This window comes from Trichomonas vaginalis, chromosome I (genome assembly GCF_026262505.1).
Source record: "Trichomonas vaginalis G3 chromosome I, whole genome shotgun sequence".
Classification (NCBI taxonomy): domain Eukaryota; phylum Parabasalia; order Trichomonadida; family Trichomonadidae; genus Trichomonas; species Trichomonas vaginalis.
The window spans coordinates 6,709,927-6,734,659 of NC_067203.1; the positions used below are offsets into that span (position 1 = coordinate 6,709,927).

At 30.5% G+C, this 24,733-nt stretch overlaps 11 protein-coding genes and 1 pseudogene across 12 annotated transcripts, besides 3 other annotated features; 3 read left to right on the forward strand and 9 right to left on the reverse strand.

Annotated features, from left to right (window-relative positions):
- Nucleotides 1-121: 121 nt before the first annotated feature.
- On the reverse strand, nt 122-1,000 carry TVAGG3_0941510 (uncharacterized protein; the record flags this gene model as incomplete). The annotated part of the gene is made up of 1 exon (XM_051252916.1): nt 122-1,000. A coding segment is annotated over one exon (879 nt), but the record flags the coding sequence as incomplete, so codon positions are not given.
- A 73-nt stretch (nt 1,001-1,073) lies between these two features.
- TVAGG3_0941520 lies at nt 1,074-1,807 on the reverse strand (annotated as a pseudogene). The gene has a single exon. A coding segment is annotated over exon 1 (734 nt).
- Nucleotides 1,808-3,277: 1,470 nt separating this feature from the next.
- Nucleotides 3,278-4,444, forward strand: TVAGG3_0941530 (cAMP-dependent protein kinase regulator protein; the record flags this gene model as incomplete). The annotated part of the gene is made up of 1 exon (XM_001311319.2): nt 3,285-4,394. The coding sequence occupies one exon, from the start codon at nt 3,285-3,287 to the stop codon at nt 4,392-4,394; it is 1,110 nt and encodes a 369-aa protein (XP_001311320.1).
- Nucleotides 4,445-4,536: 92 nt separating this feature from the next.
- On the reverse strand, nt 4,537-5,553 carry TVAGG3_0941540 (uncharacterized protein; the record flags this gene model as incomplete). The annotated part of the gene is made up of 1 exon (XM_001311320.1): nt 4,537-5,553. One exon carries the CDS (start codon nt 5,551-5,553, stop codon nt 4,537-4,539), a length of 1,017 nt encoding a protein of 338 aa, XP_001311321.1.
- Nucleotides 5,554-5,578: 25 nt separating this feature from the next.
- Nucleotides 5,579-6,577, reverse strand: TVAGG3_0941550 (thioredoxin-disulfide reductase protein; the record flags this gene model as incomplete). The annotated part of the gene is made up of 1 exon (XM_001311321.2): nt 5,642-6,577. One exon carries the CDS (start codon nt 6,575-6,577, stop codon nt 5,642-5,644), a length of 936 nt encoding a protein of 311 aa, XP_001311322.1.
- A 380-nt stretch (nt 6,578-6,957) lies between these two features.
- Nucleotides 6,958-9,900, forward strand: TVAGG3_0941560 (glycosyltransferase family; the record flags this gene model as incomplete). The annotated part of the gene is made up of 1 exon (XM_001311322.1): nt 9,087-9,881. The coding sequence occupies one exon, from the start codon at nt 9,087-9,089 to the stop codon at nt 9,879-9,881; it is 795 nt and encodes a 264-aa protein (XP_001311323.1).
- A 942-nt stretch (nt 9,901-10,842) lies between these two features.
- TVAGG3_0941570 (uncharacterized protein) lies at nt 10,843-12,168 on the forward strand (the record flags this gene model as incomplete). The annotated part of the gene is made up of 1 exon (XM_001311323.1): nt 10,843-12,168. The coding sequence occupies one exon, from the start codon at nt 10,843-10,845 to the stop codon at nt 12,166-12,168; it is 1,326 nt and encodes a 441-aa protein (XP_001311324.1).
- A 73-nt stretch (nt 12,169-12,241) lies between these two features.
- TVAGG3_0941580 (protein serine/threonine kinase protein) lies at nt 12,242-13,459 on the reverse strand (the record flags this gene model as incomplete). The annotated part of the gene is made up of 1 exon (XM_001311324.1): nt 12,433-13,455. One exon carries the CDS (start codon nt 13,453-13,455, stop codon nt 12,433-12,435), a length of 1,023 nt encoding a protein of 340 aa, XP_001311325.1.
- Nucleotides 13,460-14,365: 906 nt separating this feature from the next.
- Nucleotides 14,366-14,402: a mobile genetic element.
- Nucleotides 14,403-14,898: 496 nt separating this feature from the next.
- TVAGG3_0941600 (protein serine/threonine kinase protein) lies at nt 14,899-16,364 on the reverse strand (the record flags this gene model as incomplete). Its single annotated transcript, XM_001311325.2, has 1 exon — nt 15,240-16,217. One exon carries the CDS (start codon nt 16,215-16,217, stop codon nt 15,240-15,242), a length of 978 nt encoding a protein of 325 aa, XP_001311326.1.
- Nucleotides 16,365-18,174: 1,810 nt separating this feature from the next.
- Nucleotides 18,175-18,212: a mobile genetic element.
- Nucleotides 18,213-18,668: 456 nt separating this feature from the next.
- Nucleotides 18,669-18,705: a mobile genetic element.
- A 1,169-nt stretch (nt 18,706-19,874) lies between these two features.
- Nucleotides 19,875-20,258, reverse strand: TVAGG3_0941640 (uncharacterized protein; the record flags this gene model as incomplete). The annotated part of the gene is made up of 1 exon (XM_001311326.1): nt 19,875-20,258. One exon carries the CDS (start codon nt 20,256-20,258, stop codon nt 19,875-19,877), a length of 384 nt encoding a protein of 127 aa, XP_001311327.1.
- Nucleotides 20,259-20,314: 56 nt separating this feature from the next.
- TVAGG3_0941630 (uncharacterized protein) lies at nt 20,315-21,376 on the reverse strand (the record flags this gene model as incomplete). Its single annotated transcript, XM_001311327.2, has 1 exon — nt 20,315-21,367. The coding sequence occupies one exon, from the start codon at nt 21,365-21,367 to the stop codon at nt 20,315-20,317; it is 1,053 nt and encodes a 350-aa protein (XP_001311328.1).
- A 1,332-nt stretch (nt 21,377-22,708) lies between these two features.
- On the reverse strand, nt 22,709-24,064 carry TVAGG3_0941650 (amelogenin-related protein family; the record flags this gene model as incomplete). Its single annotated transcript, XM_001311328.1, has 1 exon — nt 22,709-24,064. The coding sequence occupies one exon, from the start codon at nt 24,062-24,064 to the stop codon at nt 22,709-22,711; it is 1,356 nt and encodes a 451-aa protein (XP_001311329.1).
- Nucleotides 24,065-24,733: the final 669 nt, after the last annotated feature.

Below are 24,733 nucleotides of genomic sequence, written 5' to 3' on the forward strand. Positions count from 1 at the left end.
CATTGTTTAAATCACGAAGAATTAAATTTAAATCAAACTTTCCCGAATTAAAACCTATGATATTCACTTTATTGAATTCCTCATCTAGAAGTTCTTTAAATGCTTCCTTCTGTTTTTCATTTAATGTATGGGACAAAGTCCCCGCCGTTTGCGACTTCAATAATTCATTGTATTGACTCATATTTGATTCAACAACTAATGAACAGGTTGAAAATAAAAACTCAATCCAATCAGAAATAAAAGAATCACTCGAAGTTAAGCAAAAATTCCTCGTATATGTTTTATCGTTTAATTTAACCGTTGATGATACCATGAATGGTTTTAAGTAAGCGTTCAAAATTGCACACTCGGAAAGTTGTAATTCTTCTTTAGTCTCTAATGTTTCGAAGTCAAAAGTAATATAATATCTTGTCGGTTTATAATATTTCTGCAAATTGTGAGCTAATAACCACTGATATATCTTCTGTTTCGTAATATGTGGTGCATATGGTTGCTGGGTCTTTTGCAATTGAACGTCTTGAATTAATCTTCCATTATTTTCTTTACATTTCTCACAATGCTTTAAAAATCTTCTTTGGGTTTTCCTTTCTGGATCATCACGGATAGAATAAACTTCTTCTTTACAATATGGACAAACTTTATAGCCGGTGAGTGCTTCAACGTCTGTTATTCTGTCAGCGTGAAGTTTTCCACATGGACTCTGTGTTAATAAAATATTTACTGTTTCAAATTCTGGATCTATCATTATTGATTCCACTAATGGAAAGTCTACCTTATTTATGTCCACGTCTTCTGGTTGAGGATCACAATAATAGAAATCAATATTAGCATTTAACATTCTCGCTAATCTCTCACTTTCTGATGAAATGTCAAACCCTTCATATGCATCTATTGCTTCATTTAAATAGCTTCTACGAGTTTTAGGATTAACACCATCAGGAATGTTATAGAAGCGTTTAAATAACCTTCTACCTTCTGCTCTAATTTGATTATCATTCATTTTAGCTGTTCTGTTTTTGTTCATTTATGTAAGAATAAAAAATTAAAAAATAAATAAAAATAAAGTTTATTTTTTAAAGCCCATAAAATGAATTAAGAACACATAAATTTTTATCATCTGCGACGTGACGAATACATTTTAATTTACTCAAGAATGCGTACCCTGATACATTAAATCTAATTCCTGTCTTATTTAATTTCACAACTTTGAAAAGGAATGTATGAATAGCTATAAAATGATGAGAAGATGTTTTATGGGTTGCTTCCATTTTTTCTGAAATAAATGAATAAATATAATGTTTATAAGTTTTCATATCTTTTATGTTCTTAATAACGAATGGTATAGACCTTTCAACTTCGTCTTCCTTCGGTGCTGTTCTTTCATATGAAACATTATTGGTATCTTCAATAATGAAACCACAATCACACAAAATTTTATAGTTCCAATGGTTTCTTTTGATATTTTATCTAATAAATCAAAAACTTTATCAACACCTGTGCATTTATTTAAATAATAATTTGTGTAAATATCATGATCTTCTTTCTTAATCGTATTAGTTGCATATGTCACGTTTTTAAGAGCTTTTTTGAATTTCTCAGAATCTAAAGGTGGTGAAAGCAGGATACAGGGGTATTCTTCATTATCAATAAATTGTAACTTATGTTTACGAATAAATTTAGTACCTTCTTCTGAAAGTGTTTCGTCTATTTCACCATCTAATAAATTTTGTGTTGATCCTGAGACATAATTTTTATATCTTTCTTCATGAGATTTCTGTACTTCTGATTCTGAAGCTGGGATATTCATTAAACCCTCTACTTCATTTTCATTATATTTTTCAACTTCTCTTAATTCCTTAATTTTTTCATCTATTTTATCTCTTATTTTTTAGTCTTTCAATTTCATTGTATTCATCATCTTTAATCCGTTCTTCATAATATTCAGGGAAAACATCAGGTTCTTTAGGTTTTTCTTCTTCAGATGTGGGATATAAGAAATTTATAACATCATCTTTATTCATTTTTTCATCATAATCTAAATCATTTAATAACTCGGCAAATTTTTGACAATTTCTTAAATAATATTTATTCACTTCATAACCCACCTCCTCTAATATATCCTTTATTTCCTCGTTTGTGAATCCTAATTTTTTAACGTTGTTAGTTTTGACGCTCATTTCATACAAAATAAAAAAATAAAATAATAAACATAACTAAGTTTTAATTTTTCGTAAGAAGTTTATTTTTAAAGTTTATTTTTTATTCATGAAAATAATTATTTCTAATTTCTTTTACTCTCTCGTATATACTAGATTTAAAGAATTCAGAAAATTTCCCATAATCTCCTAAATGTTTTCTTATCTTATTGGTTTTCCATTCATTATATGAAACTGTATAAACTTTATCTTTATCTTTGCATCTTTCATCACTTCCAATATATTTATATTTCAATTTTGATTTATTGGTTTCATATTCATTAACGTTTAATAATTCACAGTCTTCCTTTTTAAATAAATGTTTAAGATATTCAGGATTAACAATTCTATAATATTGCTTCCCTTTAAATCTTTGAATATAAACAGGAATACCATCCTCTAAAATTCGATAATCTATTTTATCTGGTTTTACTTGTTGGGTCATTTATGTAAGAATAAAAAAATAAATTATTTTAAAAATAACTTTAATTTTTTAATGGTTTATAAATAAATATATTTTAATGCATCGTCTATATATAGATGTAACAAAAAAAGTCACAAAACCCATCATATCCTACTACTAAATGCATGAATTCATTTTTCATCATACTCTTAGGTTGAATAGTCTTACAAAGTCCTATTAATATGAAAAAAATATAGTATTTTTGAATTTCTTTCTCATTCTTATCACAAATGTAGAAAAACTCTAAACACATGTTATTGGATGATAGTATTTCACTACTGACTATATCCAGAATAAAAATTTCTAGCGTATAGACTATACAAACCCTTGGCGAAGATTGAATAAAAATCAGAATCATTGTCCCAAATATTTACATAGAATATTATCTCTTGTTAGAGCATGATGCATTTATTGGTTCCAATTTTTCCATTAAAATATGAATGCCTATCATTCTTCTTGGCTTATTTTTGCGACGATAAATAATGATTGAAAAATTCACTTCACATTAAATTTTCTATTGGATGTTACTTTTGTGAGGAACGAATAGGAGCAATAAGAATTTATATCATTTCTTTAATCTTACAAAAATCGATTGAAAAAACAATCTTACTTTTTCTATCGTCATTATGCAGCGCAATACGAACCTGCCTGCGGAAGAGTATCTTCAGCAGAACCACGTTACTGAGATGCTCGAGGAGATGGTCTCCGACCTTCTCGTAAGAAGACCAGCTAATGTTCGTGAACACATGATTCAATTCTTGCAAAATTATGTTCCACCACAATCAAGAGCAGCTATGGCTCAGCCAAACTCCGCACGTGTTGGTTTCCAAGAGAAGTTTACACCAGCAAGACGTTTCTCTTGCATTTCCCAAGATGCGCTCGTTAAGTCCCGCGATTTCCGTCGTCGTGGATTTTCTTCTAAATCTATTTCAGACACAAAAATCGAAATCAAAACATATCCAAAGTCACCAGAGCAGATCCAAATTCTCGAAGGAATCGTTAAGAAAGTTTCATTCTTATCTTTTCTTCAGAAAGAGCAGACAAAAGCTCTCATCGATGCAATGTTCCCAATGGAATTCGAAGACGGAAAGGTTATCATCAAGCAAGGTGACCGCGGCGACAATTTTTATGTCATCCAAAGCGGTTTAGTCGATATTTTCAAGAAAGTCGGAGACCAACCAGAGAAAAAGGTCGCTCAGATTGGCGATGGCGCTTACTTCGGTGAACTTGCCCTTATGACAGGTGCTCCAAGAGCTGCTACAGTTATCGCTCACGGCTCCGTCAAATGCTGGGCTATCGACCAGACAACCTACCTCTACTTGTTGAAGGACGTCCATTACCAGAGACGTCAGAGATGCAAGGAAATTATCACAAAAGTTCCTCTTCTCGCCGAAATTCCTGACTACCAGGCCCTTCTTATCGCAGAAAGCTTGGTTTCCCAGGATATCCCAGAGAAAACAACTATCATCAAACAGGGAGAACAAGGTGATAAATTCTATGTTATTCTCGATGGTGAAGCAGACGTTATTGTTAATGGAAAGACTGTCAACCACTTGAAAGCAGGTAACTACTTCGGAGAACTCGCTCTTATTTACTCCAGCGCTCGTGCCGCATCTGTCATCTCTACAACACCAATGAGTATCGCTTATATTTCAGCAGATATCTTCAGAAAGGTCGCTGATAAATGCAAGTCTACTTTCCATGCTAACGAAATGACATACAAGAAACCAGAGTAATTTAAAATTTGTTTCAAGGTATAGAAATTGTCTCTTACTTCTTTTTTCTTTTTTTATTACTTCGATTCTATTTAAAAAAAAATAAAAAAATTGTGAAAAATTATATTAAAAAAAATTATAAATAAGGAAATAACAAACATGTTTAGTATTCGAAAGGATCTTTATACTTAGATTTTGACCGTTTGGAACTTGAATCTGATAATGGAAAACAAAGTCCGAGCAAGAAATCGATTTCTTGTATAACATCGATAGTTTTGTCATTATAGTTAAGCCATTTTCTTAATCTTGATAAGCATAGCTCAACATGGTTGTCCATACAAAATTGTTCTGCAAAATTAATAAAAACAGATACAATTTCGCGGCCAAAGTTGTATAACTTCTTTGACAGCTTTGATTCAGCAACGATTTTTGTAACACTACTTGTTATATCTTTGGATTCTGAAATACCAAGAATAGTTAAGATATTATTGTATTTGTTGGTTAATTCGATGTTTTTATTAGTAATCTCTTGATATTCTTTGTTTTTCTTGCTAATTTGTTGAGATATTTCGAAAATATATGGATGTGTTTGAGGATACATAGTATTTATCTTAGTAAGTAAAGATATAAGATAGTTTTCGGATTGTTTGTCGACAAATTCGTTTGAATTTGATTGTTCGATATCTCTTGGATACAAATATTGAGTATATTGGATACCAAGCTGAGAAAGTTGAGTAGAAATCCGTCCTTGTAAGTGTTGTGGTTGTGTATATTGCAATAATGAATGAACTAGTTTATCATATTTTTGTATTTTATCGTTTTGAGCATCAATTATCTTCAAAGATTTAAACACTAGGTTTGCAAGGCTATTTCTTTCATTTAATAGTCTAATCATATCATTACCTTGTGAATTAAATACATCATCAAAATTTTTCAGTAAATTTTCAACATCTTTCGATGAAATTTCTTCTTGGTTCGAATTTGCAATTGGTAGAGAACAAGTATTGATGAGTAATTTGTTTTGTTTTTCGAGTAATTTTTTCTGTTTTGATAATTCACTGACTTTTCTAGTTAAATCATCAACTTTAACTCTCAGTGAACATTCTTTGTTCTGAAGTTGAACGAAAGAGTTTTCGAAATTAGAGCATTGATGACAATAAGGACAGTATTGATCTTCCATATGAATAAAAATGAAGAAAGATTATGAGAAAGTAATATTTAAAGTATTTACCAAATACAAAAAAGAATAAGCGCTACTCAACAACTACTTAGTCCGTTAAATATTTCTCAGCGAGGAGAGCTGCCTGGCAGCCTGTAGCTGCTGATGTAATGGCCTGTCTGTAATGGCGGTCAGCGCAATCACCGCAGACGAAAACACCAGGAATAGAAGTAACAGGAGTACCGTTTGTTAAGAAGTAACCTTGTTCATCTGTTTGAAGGTAGTCCTTGAAGACTTCTGTAGCTGGCTTGTGACCAATAGCGACGAATAAGCCATCGCATGGGATTTCGCTGACTTCGTTTGTGACAACATTTTTAACTTTGACACCTGTTACCTTGTTCTCACCGAGAACGTCTTCGATAACTGTGTTCCAGATCATTTGGATTGAGGAGGCCTCAACTCTCTTTCTCATTGGAAGGCTTGCGCGAAGCTGGTCTCTTCTGTGAACTAATTTAACAGACTTGCAAATCTTGGAGAGGAAGATAGCTTCTTCAGCAGCAGCATCGCCACCACCAACGACAACTACATCCTTGCCTTTGTACAATGGGCCATCGCATGTTGCACAGCCAGAAACACCCTTGCCTTTGAGTCTTTCTTCGTTTGGAAGGCCAAGATAAAGAGCCTTAGCACCTGTTGCAACGATAACAGAGCGTGCCTTATAGTGTGTATCCATATCTGTGGAGAGGAGCTTTGGATTGACTGAGAAGTCAACTTTTGTAACAACTTCGTACTTGTATTCAGCTCCTGCTTCTGTGGCCTGCTTCTCAATAGCTTCAACAAGTCCAGGACCTGTTCCCTTCCAGCCTGGGAAGTTCTCAAGTTCTGTAGTTGTTGTAAGTTGGCCTCCAGGAACCTCACCATGCAAGACAATTACCTTGAAACCAGCGCGAGCAGCATAAAGAGCTGCTGTGCTGCCACCTGGTCCACTACCGATGATAGCGATATCAACTGTTTCAGCTTTAGTCCAATCAATGTCACCCGACATAAAAAAGTGATGTCAGAAAATTGACGCTGAAAATTTCTTATCAATTTAAATTGTCAGAAAAATTTTCGAAATTGAATACTGTTTTGGTCCTTCACGGGATTTTCAAAATAGGAGAAAAAAACCATATTCCTTTCTAAAGTCATTGCAATAAGCTTATCGAAAAAGTAAAATTTTTTTGGCCAATCATCAACACTCACAAAAAATACTGAAAGGTTATTTAATTGCAAAGAGAGTGATTTGTGAAAGTTATCTTAAATACTACAAAAGTATTTGGTACGTTAAAAAATTTTCCGACACTTTCAGAATTCGGTTCTGAAAACTTGAATAGTATTGTAATCGGAAGAATATATTCAATGGTTGATAAGCGTGTATAAAAATATATTAAATGGTAAAATTTGTATAAAAAGTAATTCAGTATACTGAATTGTTTGATTTTGCATATGTCTGTTGCACACCCTATGATATTTCCTTTGTTTCGATTCATTTTAAGAATAAGGCAAAACGATTTCCACTTAATTCATTGCCAATCAAATTAACAAGAAATAACGCTGACCTTGTTGCAAACATATAAAGCATACATGGTATTTCATACTGATAACCTTAAAATTTATTAGCCAAAGATTGTTCGGGAAAAAAATTATCGAATTCAATTTTCATATTGTAAAATATGTTGGATTGACTAAATTACGGATTTTTACAACAATATTTCACGTTTGTTATATGAGATATCGTATTCTCTACGAAAAACATTTTGCATGCCTCTTTCCATAACAAATTCATTTGCAAGAAATGATATGACTCTGTAAACAAATACGAGCAAAACCTCATCGATCGACTAGATTATTAAAATGAAGTAACTTTTTGTTTAAATCAATTATAAAATGAATAAAAACTTTACTTTTACTCTTCTCATTCAAGTACATTACTAATTTATATCACATCTTATCTGTGCATTGTATATTTCAATTTAGAATTAATGATAATGAGGAAGATATTTTTGATCTAAAATAAGATTTTTAATTTTCGCCTTCATTTCATCACCATACGTTGCAAATAAAGCTATGATATTACTAATTATGCTTAATTAATCAGTCTAAGAATCCAAAAAAAATTCAAAAATTCAAAAATGAAATTCAAAATTTCATTTTTTCTATTGAAAATATCAGTTTCTAAAAAATTTGGAAAATCAAAGTACTGGATAATTAGTTAAATATTCAATTTAACTCGTTTTTAATCATTAAACACATTTATTTTTATTTATTTTGATATCAAATTTGATAAATACTCATTTCAGAGTTAGTTAGATGCCATAATTATCGTTAAATATATTATTTCCACAACAAAAATATTATTTTAGGATAGTAAAATAAAATTGATAAATGGAAACCTACTACATTAGTATTAATGTAGTAACTATATCGGAAATTTGAGTTATTAATACTCTAGTCAAAATGTCTCAAATTGAAATCAGAAATATTCAAAGTTAATATGCGGGACTGTGCATTAATTGTAAAGGTCTTCGCTATTTTTTACAAATTTATATAATAAGGATGACTTTTGTTTATTTTATTGCAATAATTTCCTCAAATTTTAGTAACTTTTCCTATATTCAATATATTCGAATATGTATCATAATGTATGTAAATACCCAAAATTACGAGGAATTCTGTCGTTGCTTTTTCGAGATGCAAAATTTCGATTTTTAATGTGCGATTTTAGCTGGTGTAATCTTACTGTTATCCCCACGCATAGGTGCTGTTGCAATACAATGCAAATTAACGATGTTGAATTTAAATTGGATAATGCTTGAGAATAACTGACAATGTAACTAATTGTATTATACAAGATAGTTGCCAATTGGAGTAATAAATTCGACTGTATCAATCATTTCTTCCATTTCCGGCATGACGGGCAGAAAGGAAGCGATCAGAAATCTCAGAAAAAAAGGACTCGTTTTTTAAAAAGGTCACCCCAATGGATTATATATAAATTAGGTGTTATCAGAGTTTAATCCATTCATCATTTTTTTTGTAGCGGAACTACTTACGCAATCCCAGACATCATTAACAAACGAAGCAAGCTCTTCAATGCAACCGAATACAATATTTATAAACTTCTTTATTGCTTTTTCTTCCTTCTTGACCATTTTTTCGAATTATAGATATGAAGATTCTTTAATTCGCTTCAACATCAGAATAATAGGACCAAAAACACAAGAAAACATTAACCATAAAACGTGGTGGTATCAATGTCCCTATGTTCAAATGGATAAGATTTTTTATCAAAATGATCCGAAAGTAATTAACTATGCCCTGATATCAGGTCGAACATATACAGAACGAGCAATATGGTTTATGTTACATTATTTAAAGACGTTTTCGTTTCGAAAGGTCAAATCTCAGATGAAAAGCGAAGTTTTAAGACAACTTATCAGGACCATAGCGGTCACACAATGATGCAGACAACTGGAGAATTGTTTGAATTAGTTTATTATATTCAGTATTTTAATATGTATTACCACAATATTCATGATTTCCTTTGTGCAATGATGTTTGTTCCGCAAGATTTGGTTTCCCGAGGCTTCATGGTTAATCCCCCTCCGTTGTATCGAGAAATTACTCAAGAAATTTTAAACTTTTTAGGATATAAAGTGACGTTTGTAGATTTGTCACAACAAATATATGTTCACTCCTTTTGGCTGATAAATAGTTTAGAATATGCTCACGGTTACACTGCAGGAGGCCTTGACAGGCTACGAAAGCTGATAAAAACAAAAGTCGACTTTAATAAAATCAAACCTACAAGGTTTGTGATCAATAACAGACCAAAGGGAAGTGGAAGAAATTTCGATGATGTTAATAAGCTTTATGAAGCCATAAGTAGTGGTACAAAGATTGATGAAGGCTCTAAATGGGAAATTGCTGAATCCCAATTCTCAAGTTCTGTAGAAACAATTGTTAAGTTTTGGCAATCATTGAAAGTTCTTGTTGCTCCTTGCGGATCCGGTATTTATAACTCAATATTTATGCATGATAAGTGTGGAATGTGTTTAATGTTCACTACTCAAGTAGATGAACCAAATCTTCAGCTTTGTGCGAATTTAAGATTTTTCTTAATTGGAGTTATCCATCCTAAGACCCCACATAAGGGCCCCGACGTTTATCCTTTGGATGTTCCTGCAATGGTGAAATACACACAGAGAGTAGTTGATGCCGTGAATGCAGGACATTGGACAACAATGGAAGATGTTGTTGTTCATTTTCATGAACCAAGTTACTTGAATTCACCACCTCATGAATTTTAGTCAAAATAGAATAGTTAATGACCTTCAATTTATACTATGGTTGTATAGAAATTTTATAGAATAAATTCCTTATTTCTGCTCATTTTTAAAATGGGCATGATATAAATTTGTTTTAGCTTATTCTTAATTTTTAATTCATGTTGATCAAAGTTCCACATTCAAGTTATATGACATATGTAGACCAACAAGAGTCCACTGTGGCACTTGGTCAGTCAAAGTTCCGCAAATAGAATATGATTGCGGAGCAGTGTGCCATTCCAAGAGATTTGCACAGGTAACAACCATCCATAACGATGGATATTAATATGTTTAACTTGAAATAACCGAAGTCCAATCATTTCTAACTCATAGATGTGATAATTCAGCAGAAAGAAGTATTACCACTACGATCATCTCTATTATTTCATTGATGCGCCATTAATCATATCACACATCTTCAGAAAATCTCTTTTAAAATAATGCTTGAAATATTATTAAGGATTAACAGTGTAGAATGCTTAGAAGCTGTTGTATTTAACTCAACAGCCATTGCAATAAAAGTCATGATAAATCCTCAATCTGATTAGTTTGAAATTATTTGTTCATTAAGCACAATTCTTCTAATTATTGTGCGAAGCATCACAAGAGAGTTCCTATTCTCCACGTTTGCAAAATTCTTAAGAAATTCATAGAAATCATGAATATTTGCGATTACTGGGCATAAATCAATAAATTTGAACATACTCAAGAACAAAATAAGCGTTTCAACTATAGTAATCATCGATTTTAGAATTGGGCGTTTTTATTTTGTACAAAGCTCACTCATACTTCACTGCCAGAAACCGTTGATTATAACCATCGCTACAATATTCAATTTTTCAATGTGCTCAGTTCACATCGTTAATTATTATATTCTTTTATAGCTTGACTACACAGCGATTTTCAAATTTTACTAATTTTTTTATGCAATTTCTTTTATTCCATGGAAGAGAATGAATTTTTCTTCCAGTATTTACAATCACATAAGAAGCTAGTTAAGTTTATAACTGCAGTAACTAAAGGGGAAGAGATTGGTAAATCCCCGAATCTATCATTTGAAGATTATAGACAGAAAATTCATCAAGAAAATGTCGAGAAGCTTCAGAAGTTTGAAACAAAACTGAAAAGAGTTAACAACAAAGCTTATGTCCAATGCATGTCGAAACCGGCATATATCCCACCATCATTTAATTTTACATATCACAAAATTAGATTTCTAGAAGATTTCATTAATAACTACCACAATAATATTGATAAGTTTGTTAAAAGATATGTAACAGAAGCTTTACCACTCTTTACTGTTGAGAATATGATTCCAACGTTGTATTTGCTCGTCATAGATCAGAAAAATCTAACCAAGTATGTTGAGAAGAAGAAAAAGAAGATCAAACGACTCAAAGATTATCATGAAACTCTTGTAGACAACTTGAAGAAGAAATTAAATGTAAAGTTTACACTAGACAATACAATAGCCGCATTGAACCAAATATTAAATACAATACATCCATCTTTTGACTCTTCACTCGCATTTTTCTGTCCAAACCCAATACAAGACTCATTTGAGGTTTTATTATTCCACCCAGATATTTTCTGTGCGGAACAAGTGAACAAAATATTAACACATTTCAGCAAGATGTCTCCTACAGACTTTGTTTTTGCCATTGTCAAATTCGTTGAATTTGTTGGAAAAACAATAGACAAAACAGATTCATTTTCACTCAGTGCATTAATCGGATTATGTTTTAGAGCATTTTTCGATAGAGTTTACCCAGAAGTTAAGCTTTTTATGGTTCCAGAATTATCTTTCGATTTAATTGCAACTTTACATGATTTCACAGTAGCAGAAATTGAACCGCCACGCGCATGCTGCCCACCACTCAAAGATACAGATAAAATACGTGATATTTTTAAGAATGACGCACATTTTTCATTGGCAGTTGAACAAGCAGAGTTTATCAGCTTCTTTACTAATCCTCTCGATATTCTACATCACATGTACCACGCGTTATGCGAAATAGAGAAAGCTGCCCACGTATATGGCGGAAATGACTCTGCTTTAATGTCATTTGACGTCACTTTTGGCCTTGTTTTATGTGTTTTACTCAGTGCTGATATCCCCGAATTAATGAGAATTGCAATGTTCACAGATCAGTTTACTCCTGAAACAGGACTTTGCCCAGACTTCGAATTCGCAAGGGCAAAGCTTAGTACTGCATCTGTGCATTTGCAGAACAAAGCACAACAAAAAATGTCACAAATGAAACAATAAATTTGTTATTAATTTATTTTATATAAATTGAGAATAAAGAAATCTTGTTTGAGTTATTGTAAACTGATTTCCGCACATATTTAACAATGGTATTTAAAAATTAAATATCGAATTAAAAATACCAAAGCATTAATTAATAAAGCTATAATCAAACGTTTTCCTAGAAGATAGACAAACATATTCTTAATTGTGTTATGGTTTTGGTAAAAATGAAAGATTTTTTTTTTAAATCTAACATACATGATTATATTTACTATCAAACATTTATAAAGCGCATTGAGAAACAAGGTTGTTGCAGGATAATGGTCTTGCTCTATGGGCAAGTCCGACAATTCTTTCTCTTGATCTGACAAGGAGTTTTCCATTACTGTTGTTGGAAATGTTCTTGTTAACACTGAAAATGAGTCTTGGAAGGGAGCATCCGGAGATATTCTGTTTTTCGATTTTGGTCTTTCTAATTCCAAGGAACGTTCCCTGACGATCTTCAATGAATTTCATGATTTGTGAGCTTGTTGGTCTTTCCTGTGGATCAACTGTCAGACAATTCTTAATAACCAAACCCATCAATCCTTGTGGCTTGATTTCTAGGATTAAAGAATTGTTGTAAATTGATTTGATAAAGTTGAAATCACCATTGAACTGGAAAGGAAGTTCCAAGCTGCAAAGAACGTGGAGTGTAATTCCGAATGACCAAATATCTCCTTTTGTTCCATCGTAGTCTGTTCCACAGATAACTTCTGGAGGCATAAAGAAGGATGTTCCGCAAACAGTACTAAGAGATGATGCGTTTTCCTTGGCCAATCCAAAATCGATCAAGACTGGGTTCATGTCTCGGTCAAAAAGTATATTGGATGGCTTAATATCTCTGTGAGCTATTCCGCGCTTGTGTAAATATTCGAGAGCACTGAGGATCTGAAGTGAAATTCGAACTTGTTCTTCTACACTGAAACGAATGCCTTGCGAGATGAGTGATTGGAGGTCACCACCATCTACGTAGTCCATAACAATAAGAATTATATCTTCTTCGTAGATGACTTCATGAACTTTGATGACATTTGGATGATCCAACCTGGCAGATAATCTTAATTCGTTCTCCAAATACTGAAGCCTGTTCTTCTTCACCATGCATTGGCGATCGACTATTTTAATAGCATATTGCTTCTTAGTTTTAGTGTCAACAGCAAGTACAACAACTGCAAAGCCTCCACGGCCAAGAGTTCTCAATACATGATACTTGCCTATTTGGGATGGGACACGGATAGAAGATGCAACTGCCTGTGTAGACATTGCCCGGAGAATAGAAAAATCCTTGAAAAAAATGAGTAAATAATGACATAGAAAAATCAAAGTTCTCAATTCCCTCAATTAATTCAATAACATTTTTTAAATAAAAATATAATATTATAATTTTTTGTGATAATTGGACTGTTCACATAATTGTAGACAATATGTTGAATAAAAAATAATTTTCAATGAATTTGAATAATGCTCGTTATTCCACAAAAATCGAGAATCTTACTATACAGCATATCTTCTAAATCACCTCTCTGTTATTATTTCAAAGGATCAAAATTTTGAATGATGAAAAAACTAAATCTCATTGAAATAAGTAAGTATTCAATTTAAAATTACTGTTATCCAGGAAAATTATAATCTAGATATGATATATAACATATGAAAATTAGTTATTCGAAATCATTGAATTTAAAAATATTATAATATCAATAACTTTACTAATACAAGTGGAAAAATCAAAATTACAAAATTGAGATGAGATGGATATGTCAATTCAAAAAGTTTTTGAGATTAAAAAATGAAAGTCTCATCACACTTTTCAATGCTCGATTTTTAAAAACTGTTTAAAAATGGAGCTTATATTGAAATAGTGTAGAGACTAAAAATTACCACAGACTATTTCAGAGGATTGAGTTGCCACTCAATCCTCTGAAAAGTCTGAGGTAATTTGCAAACTTTATTTTTGACATTAAACTGTATTTACCTTAACTCCAAATTTAATAAAGGAATTATGATTTCTTTAAAAAATTTGTTGTCGCCAGACAATACCTCATGAAACCATAATTATATCATTAGAATTTATTATCAAATCTAATTGTTCATTAATTGGAATCCAATATTAACTTTTCATTATGTTTTGATTTTATTCTTAGTCCAATCATCGTTAATCTATGAGGAATTGTAATAAACAGAAATTCATCAAAAGTGACAGCTCTCAATTTTTTGACATTTGTAAATTCTAAATTGAATGAGAAAAATGAAATAATACTAAGCATAATACAATATTCTAGATTTAATTATAATTAGGAAAAAGTTAGTTTTGAGAGTACTTTTCATAGGCATATAGAATGAAATCTTCTGAAAAATAATATCACATAAACTCATATTATTTTCTAATATATAACTATTTTATATAAAAATCAAATTCAATGATCTTAAAAGCGAAGGATAAACCTCAAAATTTACGAATATAATGAGTGGGAATATAATGCTTATCTATCATAAAACCATATGAAATATCAATTTTTGCTTTACGCCTAATTTTTGACGACAATTAGCAAAAAATGTTAAATGTTAACACTCAGTCCATTTGAATATGAAAAATAAAATTGACTTTGATTAAATGTTTTTATTTATCATGCAATTCTTCTTGCGACCAAAGGTTTGAATAAAATTTCAAAAAATAAGATAGCTTAAAAAATAATATACGGTAATGTTTACTAATAGATGAATAGTATATAAATTCTATTAAAATGGATTTGATCCAAAAAATATATAATTTTGAAGGGAAACAGTCGAGATAATCGTCTCAAAATAATTAACTGCTCTTGTCAAAATTTCCGTTAAGCGAAATTAGTTAAAACTCAACAGCGTTACTTTCCTTCCTTACCTTATATGATTTTTCACTTCTTTATTCTCAAAATTTATGGTTTGAAGTTCATAATTCTTACAGATTACCAAATAATATATAGATTCTTACTATCGGAAATAAATACATTTTTATATCAAGTTATATCATACAATAATTATGTATTACTCTGGATCATATCACAATCTTAAAAGAATCTTGCCTTACTTCTGACAAGTCGATTTCCAATGCAAGGGTTTCCCTCTTTGTTTGTCCTAACTTTGAGAATGTGAGGGGTATTCTGCCTATACTCAACTTGCTCGAGAATTGATGATGTTTTAGCTCTTTTGACACGGGGAAGCCTCTTGACAACATATGTGTATTCGTTATTCTTCACATGGTTTAATATTTCTGCAGTAGAAGCTCTTTTATCAGGATCGTATATCAGAGTATTTCTTACAATCCAGCCAATCATTCCTGTTGCAATAATATTAATAGGTAATGTTCTTGACTTCATGTCTTTTGCGAGCTGAGAATCTCCTCTATACTCAAAAGGAAGACAATTTACTGCCAGGGCATGAAGTGTAATAGCAAGAGACCACATATCAGCTTTTCTTCCATCATAGTTATAATTGCATATCACTTCTGGTGCCATAAGCATTTGAGTTCCGCACATTGTTGATACGGATTCTGACTGTTCTCTTGCAAAGCCAAAATCAATTAATTTAACATGCATGTCCTTATCAAACATTATGTTTGCGGGCTTAATATCTCTATGGGATATTCCTCTTGAGTGTAAATAATCAAGTGCTTCTAGAATTTCAAGGGCAATTCTATTTTTATCGCATTGATGAAGAGGTTGATCAGAGTTAATAACATTATTAAGATCGCCATTAGGACAATATTCCATAATAATGCAAATGTAACTTTGAAGATAAATAATCTCGTACATTTTAACTATATTTGGATGATCGAATCGAGATATAAGCCGAAGTTCGTTCTCTAAATAGCATAGTAATCCACACTCCATGGCTCTATCTCGAGAAATAGCTTTAATGGCGTAAAATTCTTTAGTAAGATAATGTCTTCCCAAAAATACGCTTGCAAAACCTCCTTCTCCTAACTGAGATACAATTTCGTATTTTTTGATTTGTGAATTGATAATCATCATAACATCTTCCGTCATTTTTGTATTATTTTGTTTTTGAATTTGATTTTTGAGAACTTCTATTCTACGTTGAAATTGAAAAATATATATGATTGACATAAGTTCATGAATGCTTTTCAACAAAAATATCCGAACAATGATTAAATTGAACACAGCTTATCAAATAATTTTTGTTTAGTGCTTTCAAAGTTTTGAGCATTCAAGTTAAATAAATATTAATCTAATTACTAGATTAATACTAAACAATCGACCGGAATTTTTGAATTGTTATTATTTGAATACTTCTTCAAATTGAATCCTTTATTCAAAACAATTTGAATTGAATGCTTGGTATTACAATATACATATGATGAGAAGCTAAATTCCAAAATATGACAAATTCATAATTCAATTTTTGAAAAATTTAAAATCTTATGAGATTTACAATTCAACTGTATATCGCATTGTTTGTCAATATTGTCGATTTTTGAATTTAAATTATTTTTGAAATATAAAATCATTTTTGTCCGATATTACGCTTTAAGAGTTACTTAATATTCTTTTACTAATTATTTCGCAGCAAATTAACAATTCGAAAAAAATCATTTACATATAAATCAAATAAAAACGTAACCATTTATTCGCATATCGTTTTAAATGCAATTTTTTAAAAATGAAAACTATTAATATGATTATTTTTTTTATGTCCCACAAAACATTAATCTTATTTGAAACATAATGTATTTATCAATCTGGTAATAAATGCCGTACAAATCAAACAACAGTAAAACCTCATTTTTCTATACACTTTTCATAATAAAAAATCATTATCGGCAATATAGCTATACTGTTAATCACCTTAAAATTAATTCAATTATTTTGACAATTGAATTCGAATTTGGGGTGAGTAAAAATTGTTCTTCGAAGCTTATCTACATATGTTTTTTGTGCAAAAATCAAATTTACTCGATACGTAAATTATTTTTCTCTGTCAGAAGGATCAATTCAATTTTATGGGCCTTTATTTTTTAAATTTCATAAAAAATTGGTATTTAAATTAAGTTCTGCATATAATATTAATATACTCAAAAAAGCAAGCCTCTTCCGAATCCGAAAATTGCTAACCCACCACTTCTTAGTTAAAGATTTATTAGTTGATGTTATAAATAGCATTAAAGATTATCTATTCATTGGCATTGATCTCTCATTATAATATGAGATCACGTCAAAATCAAAACATCATAAAAAAGGTGAATCAGTCATTACAACATACACACCGTGTTTTATAGGAAAAAACTGTTCACATTTAGCTATGCATGGAAAATACACAAGCTATTACTTATAAATGAATGATCAAAAATAGATTTATTTTTTGAAAAGAAATTTAAATCAATGATCAATGAAGGAAGTCCCTTCGATAACCTTTAGAATTTATTTTTACTTTTAAAACCTCTAGATTGATATTTTTAATGAATATTATTTGAATAATAATTGTCACTAATATAGATAGTCCACAGGAAATTGCATAAAATGGTTCACTTGCTATGTTGTTGGATAAATGCAGTGATTTTGAATTCTCATATGGAAAATTAATTTGATCACCCAATCTTAACGTCAAATGTATTTTTTTCAGAATTCAGTTATCGTTAGTATAAAAAGATTAATTTTTGAACAATTATTAAGGGTCCACTGTAAAAATTGAAAGTCTCTCAAAATTGAGAGGCGATTTGCAAATAATCATTATCGTCTTTTTTTAAAATCCACTTTTCCTAGTGTTCTGATTAATATTTTGTGAATGTAACAATGAAGTATATGTTTTAATAAGATGATAATATATTCTATCACTTCAAATCACATAAAAATTGCAAAATCAGCGAGTTTTATAAGAACATGATTTTTTCCTATTTTTTTTTGCTTCTGGATGCGTGTTTTGAAAAATAGATATTTTCGAATTTTGATTTTATTATAAGTATGAATTTTATATTAGGAATTTTTTTGTTGTAAACAGAAATTCATCAAAAGTGACACCTCAGAAAAGCTAAAATATTGAATTTTTGGAACTTTTGATAGAGCACGTTTTTAAATATTAATCAAAGTCAATTTTATTTTTCATATTCAAATGGACTGAGTGTTAACATTTAACATTTTTTGCTAATTGTCGTCAAAAATTAGGCGTAAAGCAAAAATTGATATTTCATATGGTTTTATGATAGATAAGCATTATATTCCCACTCATTATATTCGTAAATTTTGAGGTTTATCCTTCGCTTTTAAGATCATTGAATTTGATTTTTATATAAAATAGTTATATATTAGAAAATAATATGAGTTTATGTGATATGATTTTTCAGAAGATTTCATTCTATATGCCTATGAAAAGTACTCTCAAAACTAACTTTTTCCTAATTATAATTAAATCTAGAATATTGTATTATGCTTAGTATTATTTCATTTTTCTCATTCAATTTAGAATTTACAAATGTCAAAAAATTGAGAGCTGTCACTTTTGATGAATTTCTGTTTATTACATTTTGACCTATTTCAAATCATTAATTCCTAAGTTTTTCTAGGAATTAAATTGAGAAGAAATTAGGAAATTCGCTTTAATGCCATTACATACTAATATTGTGATGCATGTAGTTTATATTTAAAGAGGCTAATGTCGGAATATCGTGCATTTTATAAAAAATTCAAAGAATTGACAATTGGATAGCACAAATTTAATTCTCCAGACAAAGTATTATTGTTTATATATTCAAAACATTATCCTTAGTTTTGAAATGTTGGCAAAAAATTTTCGTGTTATTTTTTGTGTTTCAGCATAAATTATGTATTTACTTATGAAAGATAAGCATTTTATTCATTATCATAAAGATATACCATAACAAATTGATAACATTTAAAAAAAAGTGTATTTTAGTGGGTATTATTCTGGCCAATGCCCATTTTTAAACGATTTAATATTGACCATATCAATAGCCGACTCAATGTAAAAATTTAGATATTATTTTTTTCATTATTCAAACTTTGATAAATTTTAGTATAATAAATGATTTTGTTTCGTGTATGATACAGAAATGAAAAGCTTAATTAATATCATTTTGCATTTTTTCAAGAATGTTAGAGTACATCTACATTAAAAAATCGGATTCGAATTGCGATACTGCATCAAATTGTTGCACATCTGATAAGGATCTCAAAAGAGTAAAGTTAATTTTTTTGTGTTTTTTTAAGTTTTGGGTCTTAGTAAAACACCATCTTGAGCAATATTTTTGGGATGACGATAGGCCTTATTTGGCCTTACAGTGGACCCTTAATTTAAACATCTTTGATTTTAACTTGAACGTAATACATCTTGGATTAACCTCATTCCAAACTCTTTCTAAACGATCATAATCTAGTATATTGGGAAAAAAAGATTATGTTTTTAAATAATAATAATAATTTTATTAAGAATTGTTCTTATGACTGATTAAGTGATTTAAAATGTCCATTCTGAGGAGAATATTAATACTGTGGAGGAGGTGCTCCATTATTTTGTGGTGGATAATAGCCATATTGTGGAGGTGGCTGCTGGTACTGCTGTTGTTGCTGTAGTGGATACTGTTGATATTGAGGAGGTGGTTGCTGATACTGCTGCTGATACTGTTGTTGCGGAGGTGGTGGTTGTTGGTATTGTGATTGCTGGATATTGGATTACTGGATATTCCTATCACGCTTTTGAGAAGACTCTGAATCTGAAAAATGATTATTCTTATTTCTAGGACGAATGATGAAGAAGTAGATAAGGCAAATGAAACCTGCTATTAACAATATAACAATTATAGCAATGATAACTTTAACAGCAATTGAAACACCTTTTGGAGCAACGATTTCTTTGTTCATTGGGTACGCTGTAGTTGCATTTATTCTCTTTGCTTGATATTTGTCAATGGAAGTAGTAGCTTCATATTGAATTGAATCATCTGATTTATCCATTAAACCAAAGAATTTAGCAGTTGAATATTTCTTTTTACGAGTACCTGACGATGAGTGAATGTATGTGCAAGCAAAGGCTTTATCTAATTCGCCTTCATTCATATATTTATAATCAACAGAATGACATTGATAAGTTGCATGACCTTCTGTATGTATATTCACCTTGCCTGCCAAGAAAGCATAAACAAAGCAAACACGGTATTCTCGTTTGAAGATGAATAACGTGTAACTTCTTCTCCAGAAGCCGTTAAAACATAATCACATTCTCCCATTGAATAAGCAAAGAATCTTCCTTTTCCATGACTGTTTTCATCTGATGTAAGCCGGAGAACGCCAGGCTTTTCGAACCAAACTGCAACAATATTTGTATCGCCAAGAATATCAAGTTTTGTTTCTCCAACGTGAGCAACGCCATTAATTGATGAATCCCATTTGGAGAACACAACATAAGTATTAGCTTCAACACTATGGTTTGCAGTAAATGACTCAGAATAATCATCATGCATTGCATACTTGAGTACTGCATAAGATGGGGATGAAGAAATGACCGTTGTGTTTGTGGCAAAGTATGATGAGCTCGATTCATTGTATACAAGAATTGGTGCAAAAGAGGTTGCGTTTAAGCTAGAATATGTAAATTTGAACGATACTTCATTATCGTCAGAGATTGTATTAACTGTATACTTTAATAATAGAGCTTTCTGAAGTGACAGTGTTATAGATTCACCAGCATTAACAACAACATCCGAATTGTTTGTTGTATTACTGTATGAAAATTGATTTGTATTTCCGTTACTGTTAGAAACTGTAATATCGAATGAATTAGCACCAGATGCTAATAGGCAATAAGTTTCAGAAGATTTTAGATTTGCTTTATACTTCAATTCAGTATTATTTTCTGGATTGATAAGAAATTCTAAAGTGGAGCATGAATCTTGAATCTGAACAATGTCAAAATAAAGGTCCGAGACAGTTTTGCTCGATATAATAAGTGTTTGGTTAGAAATTGTAAAAATGTTCGATTGAAGGAAAATGGAATTAATTTTGATATCGTCTATTGGATTTGAAATGATCATAAAGTACTTTGATTCATTAATTTGAGGTAATTTGAAGTTTGCTTCTAAAAAACCTTCATTTAGGGTATATTGATAGCTTCCAGTATTATAAATGTTCTCGAATGAATAAATAGAGGATACTAATATTGATAGCATTGATGTCTTGAGCTTTTCTTTATAAAAATAAAAAGGGAAACAATTTTGAATAATTTTTGAATTTTCAGAGCGATGTTGGTAGTTTTATCGCCATAAATTCTGTTTAATTTAATTACTGACATTAAAATGAGGCGATATCAAATTTTTTTTGGGCCGTTGGGAAAATTTCAATAGGGGATGATAAATTCAAATCACAACATTATGCACCATTTAAAGCAAATAATGATAATTTGCAATTTAAATTTTCTATGCAATTACATTATAAAATAGATGGTTGAGTTTATTATTCATACATTATGAAAATTGGGATATTTCATTTATTATGAACTAGTAAAGTATTTCTTGGTTTTACGGGTGTTCACTTCTTTTACGATGACTCAAAAGAAAAGCAAAACTTGGCATTTTTAAAGAATATTGATGTTTCGTTAAGAAATTTGCATATCGCATAACTTTTTCATTTGAAAATATCTTTCACCTCTTAAAAAAATTTTAATTTTTATTGATATAATTTATAATATCCTTCATATATCATAATGATTATATTTTTTGGGATTTAATACTTCAGCTTACCTTTTAAGATGCCGTCTTAAGTATTCAAAGCTAAGAATATCCATATGAGAATATTGGATTGTTTTGTTTTATAAAATTTGGATATTCGTTTTTTATGAGATAACTTTTGTTGTTTCAAATCTTAAATCCTTACATCCAATCTCACATAAAGCAAGAATTGAAATTAATAATCTGCCCAAATTATCACAAAAGCCCTCATCATTACAAAAACATGTATTTAAAAGTATGAATAAATCAAGCATATCAAATATCTATCATATATGAAAAAAATCTTCTCATTTAAACAGTCTTCTAAAAAGTTGTTTGATTTATGCATAGATAAAAATATTGCAAAGAGAATATGCAAGTGCTTCAGGTGAGGAAAGCAGCTAGGATTCTCTGGACGACCAATAAAAATATCGGTCCAGGTAATATGGTTAGATTTCATTTTAAAATTTCTCTCCATGTTCGCTCTTTTCTTATTCGACTTGGAAGAACTCAGAGATATACACGATTTAAAAGAAGTACTCATATATGTATTCAAGAAGAGTTTTAGATCGCCCACTTTATAAAACGATATGAGTTTTATTTTGGATCATGATTTTAATGATAAGCGTTTTTTCAAAAGCGCCTCTGATCACAGAAGAGGTTACCGCTTGAAAAGAATGCAATCACATCAATGAAATATACAGCGGTTTTTTAAGCTGAAAAATAATTGTATTTGCTGATCCGTCAATTAAAATTATCAAATGTAAAATTAGTTTTTATATTCCAATTAGGAAAAAAAATTCTTTATTGATATTGTGGATATTGCTGTGGTGGGTATTGCTGAGGTGGATATTGCTGAGGTGGATACTGCTGCATTTCCATACCCTTCTTGCTAGATGAGCTGGAACTAGAACTTGAACTTGAATCCTTCGATCTTCTTCCAAGGCAGCAGCAACAGCAACATGTGACGGATGTGCAGCAGCAACATATACAAATTATGACAATAATAGCTATAACTACAAGAACAGCAATAACAATGCCAATAATTAGACCGATACTCAAAATGGTTTTTGCATCAATATCAATATCATAGTCGAAAAGATTTTTGGTTTTATCCCATGTCATAGAATATGCTTTATATCCACCACTATCGCCGTGAATGTAATATTTAATGGAAGTATCACTATCTTCAGTTCTTGCAGATACAGATATACTATCAATACCGCGTTGTTTAATGTATCTATAAACAGCAGGCTTTGTTCCTACACTTTTCCATCTTTTAGCTCTGTTAACTCTTTCTTCTATTTCACCTTTTTGAAAAGCAAAGACATGAACTGTTGTGTATTTTCCTGATATATATAACGTATAAGCTCCTGACGAGGTTGTAAATCTAGAAGATAGATATTCGGATTTCATTTGAAGAACACATACCGAAAATTTTCCTTCAGAGTCTGAATTGATTCGAAGAAAGCAAGTTTCATTGACTAAGAGTGCTACAATTTTGTCATCACCAAGCATTTTGAGTTCGGTGTTTAAACCTTCAGCAACACAATTGATATTTTCCCAATATGTAAAAACTACATAATTGCGCTCTTTAATAAAATAACAATTAGTTTGTGCTGATGAAACTTTTAAATCATAATTTCCTTCGCCTAATGAATAAAAATTATCAACCAGAGTAATGCTGATGGAATTAGAAGCAAAATATGATAACTTGGATGCATCATATAAGATAGTTTGTGAGGGTTCCGGAGTTGAACCGCTTGGATATGTGAATTTGATTGTTGCAATGTTTCTTTCTTGATTCGAAGTTGCCGTGTATTTGAAAAATAATGCTGTTTGGTTTGTTATTGGAAGTGTTTCACCGGCATTTATCTTATTGCTAGGGCCGAGAAGAGAATCCTGGTATTCGAAATCATTTTGATTTCCAGCGCTTTTTGTAAGTGAAACATCATATGCAACTGGACTAGTTGCCAATATGCAATCTACTTTTGATTGTTCTAGTGCTTTTTTACTCGGGTCATAACTAAATTCGGAATCTTTTTCTGGATTAATGATAGTTTCGAATGAATTGCATCCGTGAGGAATAGGATGTACCGAAAATGATAGTTCTGTAAGTGTTTTACTTGTAAATACAATAATTTCATTAGAAATTGTCATAATTCGAGTTGCATCGAAATTGTAATTCACTTTTAGATCATCGATCGGACTTGAAAAGATAAAATATTTTTGAGAATTTGGTCCAAAATAAATTTTAAGTTTTCCGTCTGTAAATGGAAATTTGTAATAGCCTGTAGAGACTTTTCTAACATCTTCGGAATAAATATGCTGAATAAGAAGTGATAACATCTAAACTAACAGAAGATAGAAAACAATAAAGAAATCTTTTGAATAGGTCAAAATTTCAGAACATTTAACGTTCATGAAAATAATAAAGTTATGAAATCAGAAAATGAGTTTTACAAAATATGCTAAATATATTCTGCTCATCTCACAATTTGACTAATGAATATCATTTTGTTTGCTAATTCAAAACCGTTACATTCAATTTTTTTCAAATAATGGTTATTTGAAATTGATTAAAGAAATTGTTTGCAAATCTGGCCATTGACGAGCTCCGGTGAATTTTTAAATTGAATTACTATTGAATTTTAATAATTGTAGATAATGATAGCAATGCACATTAACATTGTATTCTTATAAAAATTAATAATGATTTTTAAAAATTTGTTATTTCCATATTTGAACGTATTAATATAGATACATCAACAATAGCATTTCTATTTTATTGATTATCAAAAGTAATTAATTAAATATTGCGCCGTTGGA